Raw genomic sequence first — 15,698 nt, 5'->3', positions numbered from 1 at the left:
TATAGAATTATTTTTGTATATTTTAAACGATTGATTAGTATAAAAGTTTACACATCGCCAATTCTCAATGGATCGTATGTATTTGTACAATCCAATTTTCGTATTCTTCTTCTTCTTCTCCTCCCTCCATCTATACTACAACAGTACTTTAGCTTGTTTCTGTACTAGGATCTAAACCAGACGTCCCAAACGCAACCTCTCGAATGTCCACAATCCATGGATCCATTAAAAGTTCTACAGCGGTGGCACGTTTGTTAGGATCGTATACTAGGCAGCGCTTGAAAAACTTTGCACCAGCTTCACTTATCTCATCTTTTGCAGGTAGTTGCGGAATATGACCAGCGGCGACGTGGTACATGATAGCCCATTCGTTGTCCAAATTAGACCAAGGCCGCCTGCCAGTAACCATCTCTAGCACAACACAGCCTAAGGACCAGACATCGTCAACACCAAAGGAACCCTTAGTTTTGGAACCTGTAATTGTCTCCGGTGCCATGTACATTGGGGTACCAATCATATCACGGAGATTGTCCGTAGATGAGGACGTTCCGGGGGAGGATCCCGATCCGGCGGTACGTATCTTCGTTTCATTACTAGCAATTTTCCTAGCAGCACCGAAATCGACATACTTTATAATACCGTTGAAATCCAGCAAAATGTTCTCCGGTTTGATGTCTCGGTGAACTATGCCAGATTCGTGCAAGTAAGCTAACCCTTCGAGTAACTCTAAGGTATAAACCTGCGTCACCATTTCGTCTTCAATTCTTCCATGCTCCAGCAAACTGGCCAATGAACCACCTTCACAATATTCCATGAATATATTCACCTTATCTCTATGAACTTCCACACCGTAGTACTGGATAATGTTTGGATGATTCAACATCTCCATCACGCTCATTTCCTCTTTCACAGAAGGAAAGATCTTTTCCATGGCTTTACTATCTTGAATTTTGATCTCTTTAACCGCCAGAATATCACCATTGTCCAAATTTACTGCTGAATAAACAGAACCAAAAGTACCACCACCAACATACTTTCTTTTTTGCCATCTAATAGAAACATTGGATATAGACGATGCCAAGGATGAGAGATACTTGTTGCCCTGTTCCGTATCATCCAAAACTTTACCAATTTGATGTGGGTTTCTCGTAATGCTCTCTTCTAAATGGGCAATTGTCTTCATTCTTAACTCAGAGTTGACCTGTAAGATAGCGTCAACATCGAAGTCATCATCAATGTCAGTACTGGGTCTCAATTGCTGATTCATCTTTTCGACCTCAACAGCCCTTGCTCCCATAACATCGAAATGTGAAATCAACAAGGACATACATGCAGATATTTTCTGTTTCAAAGACTTAAACTGGGATTCATTTAACGCCAAAACATTCCATCCACTTATCATTTGCATGGCAAATTCCATAGCTGTGACACACCACCTAAATGTTCTATGGTCGCTAGGATCACATTCATCTGTTAAAAATTTCAACCACGAAACACTTACCTCAACCATCAGCAGTATAATCAGCGATTTCTTTTCACCGTTGGCAATGTTATTCCTCAAAAAGTTACGACCAAAGTCTCGGCAAAACAGAAATATACCATTTAATACTTCAGTGGAAGGAGAACATTTTTTGAAGGTGGTGACGAGCTTAGGATAATCCCTTAACATGCTATAGGTGCAACCAAAATATGCCTTGTTTACTCTTTGCAAAGAGTTTTCCACGGCATCTAGTAAACACCTCTTCTCCAAGAAAGAAGCCGACAAACCAGCAATTTGTTGGAATCGATCAAATTGGTACTCTAAGGCATAACTGGACCCCTCACTAATCAGCGTCATCGTACCCATGGGATTTTTCGAGAAAAAACTGTCGAATTTTATCCTTGTTTGTTCGGAAAGGTTGAAAATTTTACCTTCCCATATTATGGGGTCGCTGGGATACAGTACTAACAGATATCCCAGGGACTGTAATTCAAACTCTAAGTCCAGAATTTCCTGCTCATTCTCACTTTGAGCATTAATTGGGCTATTCGATCCACGCTTGGTATCAACTAACCCGTGATACTGACTCGTATTGTGTGTGTTTTGGGAATATAGATTTCCACGGTGGTGTGAGAACGATCTGGTTTCTATCGAATGATATGGCACGCCGTCTTTATCGTGACTTTGAGCAATGGTGGAATTGTCGTCATTTTCTATCTCGATTGCGTTGTAAATTGTCAAACTATTCTTGATATCCAATTTTGGAATCAAATCACAGCCTATATTGGTGCTGTCCAAAATCTTAAATATTTCGGCATCAGTTACACCAAGAAGTTCCCTACTTGCCACAAGGTAAACACCATTGTTTTCTAGTTCACCGCCCGAATAGATCAGAAAATGGTCCGTTTCTATCAGGCCGTTTACTAGACGCTCATAGTTCTCAATTTTGTAATTTATGGAATTCTGAAAAGCCTTAGTCAAAACGTTCGTAAACCTATTCAATTTCCGCTTCATGGATCCTAGATTTTCAAAGATCTGTGTTAGCCAACGTTCTCCGTCATTAGCGCTTTTTAGTGTAGGTGGACTATTTTGTTCTTGTAGCAGATAAGAGTGTAAGCGATGTAGTAACCTTAGAGTCAACTTACTGAAACCCACGGATATTACTTTACCAGCGCCATTGATGTAATAGCCGACGTTCTTCAAATCATCCCAATATTTCAACAGAATCTCGGGTTCCTTCGAAGTCCTGAACGTCTTTGTTGTACCGTCTAGAATTTTCAGTTGTAAAAGAATGAACAGGTATTTGATACCCTCGATTATTACTTTATCAAAATTGGGATCAGAAGGTAGTTCCATTTGCCAGCCTTGTCTGTAGTTATCCAGTGTAGATTTCAATTGCACCGAAAGGCGAATGTATGATGAAAAGTCTTCAATCATTTGATCAATCATCATCATAGTTGGATTTTGTAATTTCTTAGCATATGCTATTCTCACGGATATGATTTCTTTCAATAGAACCATCGGAAAGAGCAAAAGCACTTCCAATCTATCATTAGGCATATCCAAATTCAACTCTTGGATTAATTTCTGTGCCTTAATAGAGAATACTTTGGCCTTCAGAATCCAAGGAGCGAGTGGAAAGAAAATTTTCTTTTGAAATATAGTTTCAATGTCTTTCTCTTTCATAATCTGTTCCGCAAATTGCTTCTTTGTTTCCTTGATTTCATCAGGCGGATCTTCCAATAAAATAGAATTCAAATTTTCTAAGCGCGTCCATTTGGCTAGTTTCGTAATTTCGTTTTCCAAATGTAGCTTGATGCTGGCCCAACTAACCAGCGTTTCAATTCTCAAATTAAAGTCACCGGTTTTTGTTATCGGTTTATCAATTTGCATTTTCTTCATGTTAGGCCAAAAGGTAAGCACTTTAAAATACTTTTCCAATAAGGTGTTAATTGCAACTTCGTGTTCATCGAAAGTAGCATCTTCCGACACTTTGAATTCCATTACTTCTTTGAATACCGAATCTGAAGAGTTTCTTAACAATGTTAGGCACTTTTTTTGATCTTCCACAGTCCGACCGTTCATCCAGGCCCTCAGTTCCACCCATATATTATCTGCCCTTTCTTTGTCCAATCCAATTGCTGTATTCTCGTTAGCAATCTTTGTCTTTTCACTTCTAACGATATCTCCCTTCAAAACGTTAATCAACATCGTTTGCCATTCAAACCTTTCCATTATCGTAGGATCTTGGAACAGCTCCTCCATACAGATCCCTAAGTTAGTGGCAATTATGTCATTATTTCCGCGAACTTGGATATTCTTCAATTGCTCATTGATTTCCTCTATGGACTGTTCCATTTTTGGGTTACTGTTCTTCAGCCATGCCAATTTATGCAACAGGAAAGTAGAACTAATGCTAAGAAGGTTTTCGGATCCACCAATGCTCAGATTGTAATATCTCGAGTCTTTATTTAGATCATTGGTCGTAAAGAAGTTGATTCCAAAATTCTCTGTATCGTTGGCTTTGTTGATGCTGGCACTACTGTTTTGAATGTCATAAATATCATCTACCTCGAGATCAAAATCTTCCTCACTATCATTAGTGGGAACAATCCCCCTTGTGTAATAATCATCGTCATGTATTCTATTCTTCATTCTTTCTAAATACAGCTGTTCATTCAAAATGTATTGTTTCTTGAAGGATCTGAGACTAACCGAACTGCCTGCACCAGAAACACTCGAGGGACCCTTGTTAACCATTGATCTTTCGTGGTGTTTTGGTGTGCTCGAAGATGTAGGCGCCAAGGTTGATGCTGTCAAGGAGCTAAGTGTGTTCAATGAGGATGCCATCTCTGGAGAAATCAAGACGGTAGTGTTTGAATCGTGGTGCCTTTTATCCTTTACAGAGATGGCGGCAGTTGCACCCGTAGGTGTTCCGTTATTCGATGGACCGCTTATACTCCTCCCCGCGCTTCCTACTGTTTTGATTGGTGGTAATTGCTGCTGTTGAGCGGTGAACTTTGATAGAGATCCCCCGGCTGCAACTACAGAGGGTCGCCTACTAGATCTTGCTGAAGACCCAGTAGAAGATGAACTGTGGTACGATTGAGCAGAGCTTGAAATCCCGCCAAGCGGTTGCAGACCTGGAGAGTTTCCTGGGTGCCTTTGTACCAAATAATCGCTGTTTAAAGCACCGGCTGCGTTTCCATGACTTACACTGCTCGTTGCGTTTGGAGATCTGACCAAGTTGCTCGCGCCCGTTGGCATAATGGACATGTTGGAGCCTGAGGGGGCTCCTGGGCTTCGAGGTCCCAGTGAGTGAATATGATGTGGCTGGATTTGCTGTTTGGGATATGGCTGTTTGTTGCCTGTGACGTCCCATTTGAAATTGTCCAACGGACTGGAGAGTACAGGATCCTGCATAGGTTTCCTGGTGTCCGACTGCGATCTCGATTGCGTGGCCGAATTGGCTCTAGATCTCCTGCTCTCGTCGAGGTTCGAACTGCCGCTTGGGTTAAAGTGGGCAAGTCGTAGCTGCTGCTGCTGCTGCTGCGATCGAGTTGGATGACCTGCATCCCTGTCTGGTTGCTCAGCATGTTGATCCGCCGGGTTAAACCCAAAGTAGTCACCGGAAGACATGTGTACGCGCGAACTACTGCCTGTCTTAACCCGTTCCAATGCTTCGTTCGTCCGAGACACACCCCAGTATCCAAGTTAGTGTTCTTTAAAATATCTTCACGTTTGAATCTGTAATTTGACCGAGGGAAGTACTGTCAAGACAAAACGAGAGTGCGACTCCTCTGATTTGTAGTGCATTGTCTTGCTAGGTGACTCACTGGGGACTGTTACATCTTATATCTGAGTACTTTCCTATCGAGAACTGTGGAGGTGCGCGCCAACAGCATACAGACACACGCTACGCCCCAGATGGAGTTGGATCAATGCTTGGAGCACTTGTATAAGGGCCAATTGTTGCCTGAAATCACGATACAGGCGCTGTGCTTTAAATTGAAGGAGATGTTGGTGAAGGAATCTAATGTTATTCACATCAGCACTCCCGTTACAGTGGTAGGTGACATGCACGGCCAGTTTCACGACATGCTGGAGATGTTCAAGATTGGGGGGAGAATACCGGACACAAATTACTTATTCCTTGGGGACTACGTTGATAGGGGACTGTACAGTGTTGAGACGATAACGCTGCTTGTGACGCTGAAGCTGCGGTACCCAAATAGAATTCATCTACTGAGGGGCAACCACGAATCGCGGCAGATCACACAGAGTTACGGGTTCTATACAGAGTGTCTGAACAAATATGGCCCGGATTCCAGAGTATGGCAGTACCTGACAGATATGTTCGATTACCTTGTCCTCTGTTGCATTATCGACGACGAGATATTCTGCGTCCACGGCGGGCTGTCTCCCAATGTGCAAACGATCGATCAGATCCGTATCATCGACAGGTTCCGAGAGATACCGCATGATGGAGCAATGGCAGATCTCGTGTGGTCAGATCCAGAGGAGAATAATGGGGATAACAGCGCTGGGTTGGTGAGCGGCAGAAACAGTTTTGACAGCCAGCAGGACTTCCTTCTCGATACCTCGCAGCACTTCCAAGTCTCGCCGAGAGGTGCCGGCTACACTTTTGGGAAGAGCGTCGTAGAGAAATTCCTCAGAATGAATGACATGTCGCGGATCTACAGGGCACACCAGTTGTGCAATGAGGGTTACCAGATATACTTTGGTGGGCTTGTGACGACGGTGTGGTCTGCTCCAAACTATTGCTATCGGTGTGGGAACAATGCTTCGATACTCGAGTTGTACAGCAAGGACGATTATTACTTCAACGTATTTGGCGAGGCGCCAGAAACTATTTCGTACCTGAACAATCCTAGTGTCCCTGCCGGCACTGGGGGTGGTAGTAGCATTACAAAAGTAGTTTCGGATTACTTTGAGGGGGACAACATTGCGGGTGACTCACTGAGTGAGATTGGTACTAATATCGACAGCAACCTACAGTCGCGAGATATCGACGTGTTCTCAGACACATACCAGGCCCAATCAGCATCCGGGAGAAGAGTGGAATACTTTCTTTGAACCAGGGGTAAAAAGCAAGTGCGTAAACCTCACCGGCAGCACAATAGACTACTCAACGTCTAGGCGACATTAATCTCTATCTACAGACTACATTCACATATTAGCGTCATAAATAAAGTAATGTAGCATACGGCTACGTACCATCCTTTTCCCCATCAAACCCCATCTTGCAGGGTCACAAGTAGTACAACTCCAGGTTTGTCCCCTCATGGACCTCGTAGTCCATCAGCGTGATATGGTCCTTCAACACCACCCCGCCCTTCTGCAGCACGATCTTGCCGGGCATTACACCCAGCTGCACAGCGACAACTTTCTTGAAATCGCCCACAGAGTCTTCCTCAAGGCACTTGACCCGCAATTTCTTCCCCAAACGGTCATTGACTAGCACTTCCAGCATCACTCCTGTTCCTCCAGTGTCAGATTCCAGGTTCTTGGTCTCGGCACCAGCAAGATTCTTATCTTTATGTTCACCGTCCCTCATTGATTCAAAGTTACCATTAAAACAGAAAACATAGTGGACTGCAATTAGAAGCGCGGCAAAACAAAACAACAACATCTGTTACAGCTCTCCAGTAGCGGCTGCATTTCCTGACTAGTATCCTCTTACTACGGTAGTAATCCTTCCTGAGCCTGCTTTGATGGACTCCAGAATCGACATCCTGTTCATTGACTCCTATGACTCGTTCACGTACAACGTCGTGAGACTGTTGGAACAGCAAGGTCCCATTACGGTTACCACGATCCACAACGATACGTTTGCCAGTCTGGACGGGCTTCTGCCCCTTTTGAGTTTGTTTGACTGTATTGTAGTCGGTCCAGGGCCTGGGAACCCACGGAACGGGTGCAAAGACATTGGTATCATTGAAGAGCTGTTTAGAAGCGATGTTGCCGCGAATGTACCAATCCTGGGCATCTGTCTCGGGTTCCAAGCTATGTGCTACTCAAGACTGGGCCCAGAGAGGATTCAGGAACTGGACATCATCAAGCATGGACAAGTGTACGATATCGAACTTTCCAGTAAAGGTGTCAGCTCAGCGCTGTTCAAGGGATACCCCGAGCAGTTCAAATCCACACGGTACCACTCGCTGCATGTGCTCATGGACAACGCAAGCATCGAAGAGGGGGTCTGTCCACTAGCTATTACCCACGATGAGAACGGTGAGTTGCTTATGGCCGCACAGGTGGGTGACCTTCCCTGGTACGGTGTGCAGTACCATCCGGAGTCCTGCTGCTCACAATTTGGCGGACTACTGATCCAGAACTTCCTCGGTATTGCGCATGATTGGAACCATAACAGGACCCAACGGTACCAATGCAAGCTGGGGAGCCGTGTCAGAATGGCTACACAATTGGAACAACTCGCTGAAACCATTGACAGAACCCCCATCTTTGTCAAGAGCCGTTTGGCACTACCATCTCCTGGGTCCCAGGATATTTGCATTAGGGAGTACCAAGATCCGAAGTACAAGGATTGTGCACAGGTGACTTTGAAACTAGCTGACAAGATCAAGGGTGACAAATTCATCCTCGCGTCGTCTAACATATCTGCTAACAGGGGCGAATGGTCAATCATTGCGCTACCGAACGAAAACTCGCAAGTTTTCACGCATTACGAGTCCCTTGGCAAGACCACAGTACACGGATGGCAAGCTGACGGGCTCACCCACGAATCGTTACATCAAAATCTGACTAAAGGGACGAACACACCGCTCTTACAAGTAATTGGCCAAGACAAGACGCAATTTTGGGGTACCCTTGGTCAGTTCATGGAACCCAGACTGCAATGCAACTTCCGTACGGACTTACCCTTTGTTGGTGGGCTTGTCGGTATATTAGGATACGAGATGGGTCTCTATGTGAAGAAACCTACTCTTGAACTGGAGGGTGCCCCGACACCGGACGCGAAACTTGTGTACATCGAAAACAGTATCCTTGTGGACCATCTGCAGGGCAGAATATTTCTCATCTCTGTGGGCAGCGATGGGTCCTCGTGTTTCCCTGACGATATTGCCGATATCTTCGCTGACTCGTCCTGGGTGGATGAGGACTTGGCGTGGCCACAGGAACTACCTGAGAAGGTTACATACGATGTGAAGATGCCGGACAAGTCTCAGTACGGCGAGGCGTTCCGTAAATGCCAAGAGTACATGCACCGCGGGGACTCGTACGAGATCTGTCTAACGACGCAGACACTAGTCACACCAAGCACCCCCACCGTGGACCCCTGGCGCATCTTCCAAGTGCTTGTGCAGCGTAACCCTGCACCCTTTGCCAGTTTCTTCCAATTCAACGACCTTTGCAGCGATGCGGGCCTCCCGGTCCCACAACTTTGCCTGATCAGCAGTTCTCCAGAACGGTTTCTCAAGTGGGACAACGACACGTGCGAGTTGCGTCCCATCAAGGGCACCGTGCGGAAATCCCCGCAGATGGACCGAGCACGCGCCACTGAAATCCTCAAGACTCCAAAGGAGTTCGGCGAGAACTTGATGATCCTGGACCTGATCCGCAACGACCTGTACGAGCTTCTCCCCGACGTACGCGTCGAGGAGTTCATGACCGTCGAGGAGTACGCGACCGTGTACCAGCTGGTCAGCGTTGTCAAGGCGTACGGCCTGTCTCAGTCAGCTTACTCCGGCCTGGACATCTTGCACCACTCTCTCCCCGTCTGGGTCCATGACGGGGGCCCGAAGAAAATCACCGTACAATTACTACAAGACGAGCTGGAGCAGCACCTCAACGGCTCCACAGCACCGGGGCCAGGCCAGCGCGGTGTCTACAGCGGCGTCACAGGCTACTGGTCCCTCAACGGCAGCGGCGACTGGTCCGTGAACATCCGCTGCATGTACACGCACGACGGCGGCGCGCACTGGCGCCTCGGCGCGGGCGGCGCCATCACCGTGCTCAGCACGGAGCAGGGCGAGCTCGACGAGATGTACACGAAGCTCGAGAGCGCCTTGCAGGTCTTCCCAACGGAAGGTTAACACTCCCAGGATCCGTATTACACTCGGTCTGCCGGCGGCTAAAAAGTGGAAAAAGCCCAGACACCCGCGGTATAACCCCGGCGGCCGTTTTTTACCCGGACACCAGCGGTGTTATAAATTTTCGCGAACCAAAATTTTTTCTTTGCCTCCGCTCCAAATTTCACCCCCTCAGGGAAAACAGCGCATAGAGGAAGACACAGTGTTCTCTCTCTCTACACAACTACACAGCTACACAGCTACACAGCTACAATTTGCTACTCTCATCACAGCTACAAGGGACGGCAGAAGATTCAACCCCATTGCAATTAAGCTAATACAGTCTCACTCCCAGGAAACTACTCCGCACCGAACGAGAATACATCGGAATACGGGGGAAACAGAAAACTGAAAAATTAAAATAAGATAAAATAAAACAAGACAAGACAGGATACCAAGTCAGGAGACTGAGAAGTACAGTCCAGCAACAGACGAAACAGAACTACAGGTAGCTAGCTTTCGCTCTTTTTTTCCCATTATAGTTCCCTTTAAACTGAGCTGAAGCGAACGAAATATTAGACAAAAGGAAAATGACGACCACTGTGCCTAAAGTGTTTGCCTTCCATGAGTTTTCCGGGGTGGCAGAGGCCGTGGCCGATTACGTAGTGTACGCGCAGAACGGGGCACTATTGCCCAAGGAGAGGAGGCCCTCGAACGTGTCCCTGGCAGCTAGCAATTACGACTCGAGCGACATGCAGCGTGTGCTCTCGACGAAGAGCATGTCGTCTGCTAGGGAGAAGAAGGATCGTCCAAAGAAGGAGCAACGGTTTAAGATTGCCATCTCCGGTGGGTCGCTTATTCAGGTGCTCCACGAGGGGCTGCTGAGCAGAACCGACGTGCAGTGGGGCAAGTGGGATATATACTTTGCTGACGAACGGCTCGTGCCCTTTGAATCGGACCAGAGTAACTACGGGCAAGCCAAGAGGAAAATATTTGACCTTATTGACACGGAGAAGTACGGTACGCCAAACATCTACCACATTGACGAATCCCTGATCGATGACCCACAGGAGTGCGCAGACAGTTACGAGAAAGTACTCATTAGAGGTTTCGCAGGTAGGGACTCGGTCAAACTTCCGATGTTCGATCTTTTCTTGCTAGGTTGCGCTCCAGATGGACACATTGCCTCGCTGTTCCCCAATTTCCAAGAAAACTTGCGTGAGAAACTCGCATGGGTCGTCCCCGTGGAAAAGGCCCCCAGTGGGCCTAGCGAAAGGATATCCTTGACTATCCCGGTCATCTGCCACTCGCACAGGGTCATCTTCGTGGTGGAAGGTGCCACGAAGGCCCCGATCATCAAGATGATCATGGAGAGACCAGAGAAGGGACTTCCAAGCAGTATCGTCAACGAAGGCGCTGCAGGGCGTGTGTCCTGGTTTGTGGACGACGACGCACTAACTGACGTCTTTGTCACAAAAAAGAAGTACAAGTTCCATCAACAATTGGAGTTCAATGAACCGTTTAGCACCTAGGACCAAGAAGGTAGAGAGAAGGAGCGAACAGCAAAACAGACAGGCATGAATTAAACCCCCATATATTGCAAACTTCAGATTCCATCCCGCTCCCCATTGGACGTTTGACACAATTGTCATCCACGTCATCTCTGCACACCGTCGCTTCTAACCTTCCTCTTATTCTCGTTCTTCCATGTAAAACCGTACATACAATTTCTTATATCTATATCCTAATAACATCCAGCCGTAACACCCACATGCTATATGTACGACAACGGCGTAGTCGTGTCGTCTTGCGTAGTAGTTTCCCTCACTGCAGTTCCCTCACGGCTGGCTCTCGTCAACCCGATCTCAATGCTATCCGCTCTCTGCACATTGTTCGCAGAAGCCCTTTCGAACAAGTATCGTCCGTCCTCCAAGAAGTACTGGTAGTCCTCGTCGACGTGAGTGCGGGAACCCTCGATGTCGTCCTGTACCGAGTCTGGGTCGTACGGCATCATCCCGAAGAACTGGTAGTAGTAGTCCTCCCCCAGCACGCGGAGCAAGATCTTCTCTTTGATGTCGTACTTGAAGGACAGCGGCACGAGAACGAGGAACACAGGTGGGAGGTACTTGTTCAACGCATTGACCAGTGGGATCAACGTGACGTCCCCGTACAACGTCTGTGCAAACACGGACTCGTCCTGTGGGGACCCTGCGGCGGGGATTAACGTCATCAGGTTGAAACACAGCGGGAACAGTAACCGACTAGAGTACAGGGAATAATAGAGCACGTTCGCTGGATTGCTCCCGCCGTTTGCTATCAGGTGGAAGTTACTGAACTTGATCTGACTCATGGCGTACAGAGAGGCTACCGTGTTGTAAGTCAGGATCACAAACACAAGGATGAAGTTGTACCAGCTGGACCCGAGGAAAACCCACCCGTGGGCCCATTTGGTAGGGGACACCTCTAGGACGACGATAAACGCAGAGAGCACGGTGGAGACGACACCGAGAGCCACGATGACGTACTTCCGCACAAGGTCCAGTTGCGTCTTCCCCGTCTGCGCAAGTACATGGATGATTGTGTTCGATTGGTTCTGGTAGTAGCAGTAGTTGTAGTAATGTGTAATGAACTTGTTGTAAGTCTTGTTGAGCTTGTCCAGGGAAGCGATCTGCGAGGTACCACTGGACCCGCCGGCCCCTGTCACTGATTGTAAATTAAGCCCCTCAATCCTCCCACGGACCTCCTGTTGGCAATCGAGCAGTAACTGGTTGAACAGGACGTCACCGTTCCTGACCTCTTGCGTTTGAAGGATCCCCGCTGCGGACTCGAGGACGTTCACCTGCGAGTCGTTGAGGTCGTCGTTGCGTCTACTAAGCTCCACGTACAGCGAGTTGTGTGCCTCCGTTGTTGGCACGCTAGCGAAGTTGAGTAATGCCCTCGGCAGGAGCACGACCCCCCGGGATAATAGGATTAGCGTGTAACTCAACGAGTACAGGTGTGCCATGGAGATAAGCAGCGGTTTGAACTCGCGTATTGCATGACCCGTACTGAACACAAGGTACACTACACCGACGGCGACCCCCAAGAGGCACAGCAGGTAAAACTTGAGGTTTGAGTACACTGCCATGACAAACTTGCGTCTCTTCTCCTCGTATGCGGCCGCGTACTTGAGCCCAATGTACGAGATAAGCACTGGGATCGCGAACCAACATATGACGAATTGCAGCCAGTATACGGTGGGCCACACCACATAGAACGCACCTCGTGCGGCTTGGCCCTGCGGTTGCTCCCTCTTCAGCAGGGACAAGGGCAAACCTGCTGTCGCATTCGCGCCAATTGGCAACTCGGGGCCAGTAGTATCCCCCGCTGGACGGTCCCACAACGACGTATGGAATATATCTAGAGGCAGCATGAAGTCTGTCATCAGCAGCAGCAGCATGTTCACGGTGACCACAGCCAAAGTCAACGGATAGTCCCTCCAGTGGGTCTTGTAGTGGAAGTACCTGTTAATCGCGGCAAACGTGCCGTACACGGACCACGAGACCACCCGAACGACAACGAACCATACCATCTCTGCGGTCCGTTGTGACTCCAGCCGTCTCCTCCCCAGTTGAAGATCCACGTTCCGTTTGGGTCGGATCTTCCTAGACAGTTTAAATAACAGACGACTGCGACTGCCTCGAGGTGTCTCTGATGGAGAGGAGTCTTGTCCGGGGGGGTCGTATCACGGGCTACATGTACTCTTCTGGTCGACAGTCGGATCAATTGCGCTGTGTGTTGGGCGTGTATTCTTTATATACTGTAGAGTGTATACACATATTGCGTGGTAGTACCAGTGCCAGAACGGCATATCAGTAGACGAGTTTGCGACCCGTGGCTGTTCTTCTTGTGGGCCCCGTTGAGGTTGCACCCGTGCTGGACTCGGCTGCTGGCTGATTGTCGTTGTCGTCATCGTCCACTTTGGCCCTGTTGAGCACTTTCACGAAAGTGTTGACCCTGTAGCGCATACGCGAGTGCATGTACGCCTTGGCACACTTGATGTGGTAGTGGAAGTAGTTCCTGAAGAGGACTAACTGGTACACGGAGGATAATTGGACTTCCTGCGTTTGGAAGTGTCTGGGGAACAACACAAACGTGATGTACCCGCGGGAAGGTTGCCCCTGTAGATTAGGGTGGTTGCTGCTGCCCAGTTCTAGGGGTCGCTCGTGCGAGTACAGTACCTGCGGGGCGGATTGGATAGACCTGTTACGCTTCCTCGCGTCGACAAACTCCTGCAGGAACACTTTCCCAAAGATCTTGTCCGTCTCATCTTCGAAGACGGTGTCGAAGATGACCGTGATCCTGTCGTTCGCGGGCTTGATGAAGATAGTCTCATCATCCCTGTACTGTATCGCGAACAGACTGGACGCTGGCCCCTGTTGCAATTGAGCAGTTTCCGGGTCCACGGGCACATTCTTCAAGACGTCGAACTCTTTGAACGCCAACTTGAAGGGCGACGCCATGATGTGAGTCTTGAGCAAAGACAGTTGCAACACGGTATCCTCTGTGGGGGAACTTGTAAGTTGCAACGCCAACGTCAAGTCGTACCCTTGTTCCGGTTGCTGTAGCAGCGTCACACCGGTGCAACCACTGTACACCTCCTGCAAGTACTCCAACAGCCCACCGCATTGCAACACACTCTGCCACGCTTTCGTACGCACGCTGAGGTACACGGTGCCCGCTTGATCCTCTGCAGTGTTGTACATGTGGAAAGTGGTGTAGTCGAAGTCTGAGATGATACGGTCCAACGCGAGCGGTCTGCCCTGCTGGGCGGCCTCTACGGCCTCGCTGACCGTCTTCTGGATGAGTAAGTTGTACGGTTTCAATTGCAGCATGGCCCTGTGCCCTTCTTCGTAAGCGTTTGTCGTCTTGCGAAGTTAAAGTAGTAGTCAGTAACAGGTTCTCCTTTTAAAACTGTTCAATAAGGCTTAGTATACTATGTAGTGGTGGTGGGTAGGGCTATGTAGTAGTAGTGTGTGTATATGTACAAGGGTTGTTTGAGGTCAATGGAGTCAGGTCTTTGTGGGTCTCTTGACTCCGTATTTCGATCTTGAAGAGATGCGATTGAGTACCCCCCCCAAGTCGCCAGCGCCCCGGACGAGATGGTACTTTACACCTGGGAGGTCCTGACACCTCCCGCCGCGGACGTACACGATACTGTGCTCCTGTGCATTGTGCCCCTCCCCTGGGATGTACGCGGAGACCACTTTCCCGTTGGATAACCGTACCCTACAGGCCTTACGCTGTGCAGAGTTCGGTTTCTTGGGCTTCAACACCATTACACGCACAACAACCCCTCTCTTGAAGGGACACCGTTCCAAGTCGGGGGACTCGGACACTTTGCGCCTCCTGGGGGGCCCGCTCCCACGACGGATCTGGTTAATAGTCGCCTGGCAGAAGGAGGTCGTCGACAGGGTCCTAGTGAACGGTAATAACCCGCAGCGGGGCATCAACGGCGTGCGAAAGGGTGTAACCATTGACACGCGAAGTGACACGCGAAGTGGGGCCGCCCTCAGGGCACCCAGTAGACTCATGGGGTGCATCATCGCCGTCTTCATCGCCGTCAACGTCCTTCGAAGTCGTCGTCGTCGTCTCAAAATCGTCGATTTGTTCAAAACGGTGTCCAGCAGCACTTGCTGTTGCTGCTGCTGTTGCTGGACGTCTATGTATTTACAGATGGGCTGGGTATTTACTCACGCTACCACCACACACCAGTGTAGTAGCAGTAGCGTGCTGCTTGAACATCCCCCCCCCCGCCTGGCCCTTGCAGGGGAGATGTTCTTCCTCTACTTCTTCTTCAATTCATAACTGAGCCGTTTGCGCGTGTGTGCAAACTCCCCCAGCTTGTGTCCGACCATATCCTCCGTGATCTCCACTGGGACGTACTCTTTGCCGTTGTGGATCTGGAACTTCAACCCAACAAACTGCGGCAACACCGTTGCCGACCTGGCGTTCGTGCGGATCGGTGTCCCCTTCGCCAGCGCGTCCCGCACGGGCAGAGGAACCACGTTGGGACCCTTCCACGCGGACCGCGACAGTCTCACCGCCGTCGCCAACATCGTTAACAGCCCGCTGGAGAGTCTTCTGAAGTGTCCTCTTGAGACGGGCTCTTCGACTCAAAGTTC

General features: G+C 48.8%; 9 protein-coding genes across 9 annotated transcripts; 3 read left to right on the top strand and 6 right to left on the bottom strand.

The window, feature by feature from the left end:
* Nucleotides 1-148: 148 nt before the first annotated feature.
* Nucleotides 149-5,119, bottom strand: SSK2 (mitogen-activated protein kinase kinase kinase SSK2; the record flags this gene model as incomplete). The annotated part of the gene is made up of 1 exon (XM_022607442.1): nucleotides 149-5,119. One exon carries the CDS (start codon nucleotides 5,117-5,119, stop codon nucleotides 149-151), a length of 4,971 nt encoding a protein of 1,656 aa, XP_022464038.1.
* A 288-nt stretch (nucleotides 5,120-5,407) lies between these two features.
* Nucleotides 5,408-6,577, top strand: PPG1 (putative serine/threonine-protein kinase PPG1; the record flags this gene model as incomplete). The annotated part of the gene is made up of 1 exon (XM_022607441.1): nucleotides 5,408-6,577. One exon carries the CDS (start codon nucleotides 5,408-5,410, stop codon nucleotides 6,575-6,577), a length of 1,170 nt encoding a protein of 389 aa, XP_022464037.1.
* Nucleotides 6,578-6,752: 175 nt separating this feature from the next.
* Nucleotides 6,753-6,974, bottom strand: HUB1 (ubiquitin-like protein HUB1; the record flags this gene model as incomplete). The annotated part of the gene is made up of 1 exon (XM_022607439.1): nucleotides 6,753-6,974. One exon carries the CDS (start codon nucleotides 6,972-6,974, stop codon nucleotides 6,753-6,755), a length of 222 nt encoding a protein of 73 aa, XP_022464036.1.
* A 241-nt stretch (nucleotides 6,975-7,215) lies between these two features.
* On the top strand, nucleotides 7,216-9,558 carry ABZ1 (4-amino-4-deoxychorismate synthase; the record flags this gene model as incomplete). Its single annotated transcript, XM_022607438.1, has 1 exon — nucleotides 7,216-9,558. One exon carries the CDS (start codon nucleotides 7,216-7,218, stop codon nucleotides 9,556-9,558), a length of 2,343 nt encoding a protein of 780 aa, XP_022464035.1.
* A 566-nt stretch (nucleotides 9,559-10,124) lies between these two features.
* SOL1 (Sol1p) lies at nucleotides 10,125-11,066 on the top strand (the record flags this gene model as incomplete). Its single annotated transcript, XM_022607437.1, has 1 exon — nucleotides 10,125-11,066. One exon carries the CDS (start codon nucleotides 10,125-10,127, stop codon nucleotides 11,064-11,066), a length of 942 nt encoding a protein of 313 aa, XP_022464034.1.
* A 242-nt stretch (nucleotides 11,067-11,308) lies between these two features.
* Nucleotides 11,309-13,105, bottom strand: KNAG0D00340 (uncharacterized protein; the record flags this gene model as incomplete). Its single annotated transcript, XM_022607436.1, has 1 exon — nucleotides 11,309-13,105. The coding sequence occupies one exon, from the start codon at nucleotides 13,103-13,105 to the stop codon at nucleotides 11,309-11,311; it is 1,797 nt and encodes a 598-aa protein (XP_022464033.1).
* Nucleotides 13,106-13,385: 280 nt separating this feature from the next.
* On the bottom strand, nucleotides 13,386-14,408 carry ARC35 (Arc35p; the record flags this gene model as incomplete). The annotated part of the gene is made up of 1 exon (XM_022607435.1): nucleotides 13,386-14,408. One exon carries the CDS (start codon nucleotides 14,406-14,408, stop codon nucleotides 13,386-13,388), a length of 1,023 nt encoding a protein of 340 aa, XP_022464032.1.
* Nucleotides 14,409-14,585: 177 nt separating this feature from the next.
* On the bottom strand, nucleotides 14,586-15,050 carry MRPS12 (mitochondrial 37S ribosomal protein uS12m; the record flags this gene model as incomplete). The annotated part of the gene is made up of 1 exon (XM_022607434.1): nucleotides 14,586-15,050. The coding sequence occupies one exon, from the start codon at nucleotides 15,048-15,050 to the stop codon at nucleotides 14,586-14,588; it is 465 nt and encodes a 154-aa protein (XP_022464031.1).
* A 309-nt stretch (nucleotides 15,051-15,359) lies between these two features.
* RSM19 (mitochondrial 37S ribosomal protein uS19m) lies at nucleotides 15,360-15,632 on the bottom strand (the record flags this gene model as incomplete). The annotated part of the gene is made up of 1 exon (XM_022607433.1): nucleotides 15,360-15,632. One exon carries the CDS (start codon nucleotides 15,630-15,632, stop codon nucleotides 15,360-15,362), a length of 273 nt encoding a protein of 90 aa, XP_022464030.1.
* Nucleotides 15,633-15,698: the final 66 nt, after the last annotated feature.

This window comes from Huiozyma naganishii, chromosome 4 (assembly GCF_000348985.1).
Source record: "Huiozyma naganishii CBS 8797 chromosome 4, complete genome".
NCBI lineage: Eukaryota > Fungi > Ascomycota > Saccharomycetes > Saccharomycetales > Saccharomycetaceae > Huiozyma > Huiozyma naganishii.
This window is presented reverse-complemented; position numbering and strand designations above follow the sequence as displayed.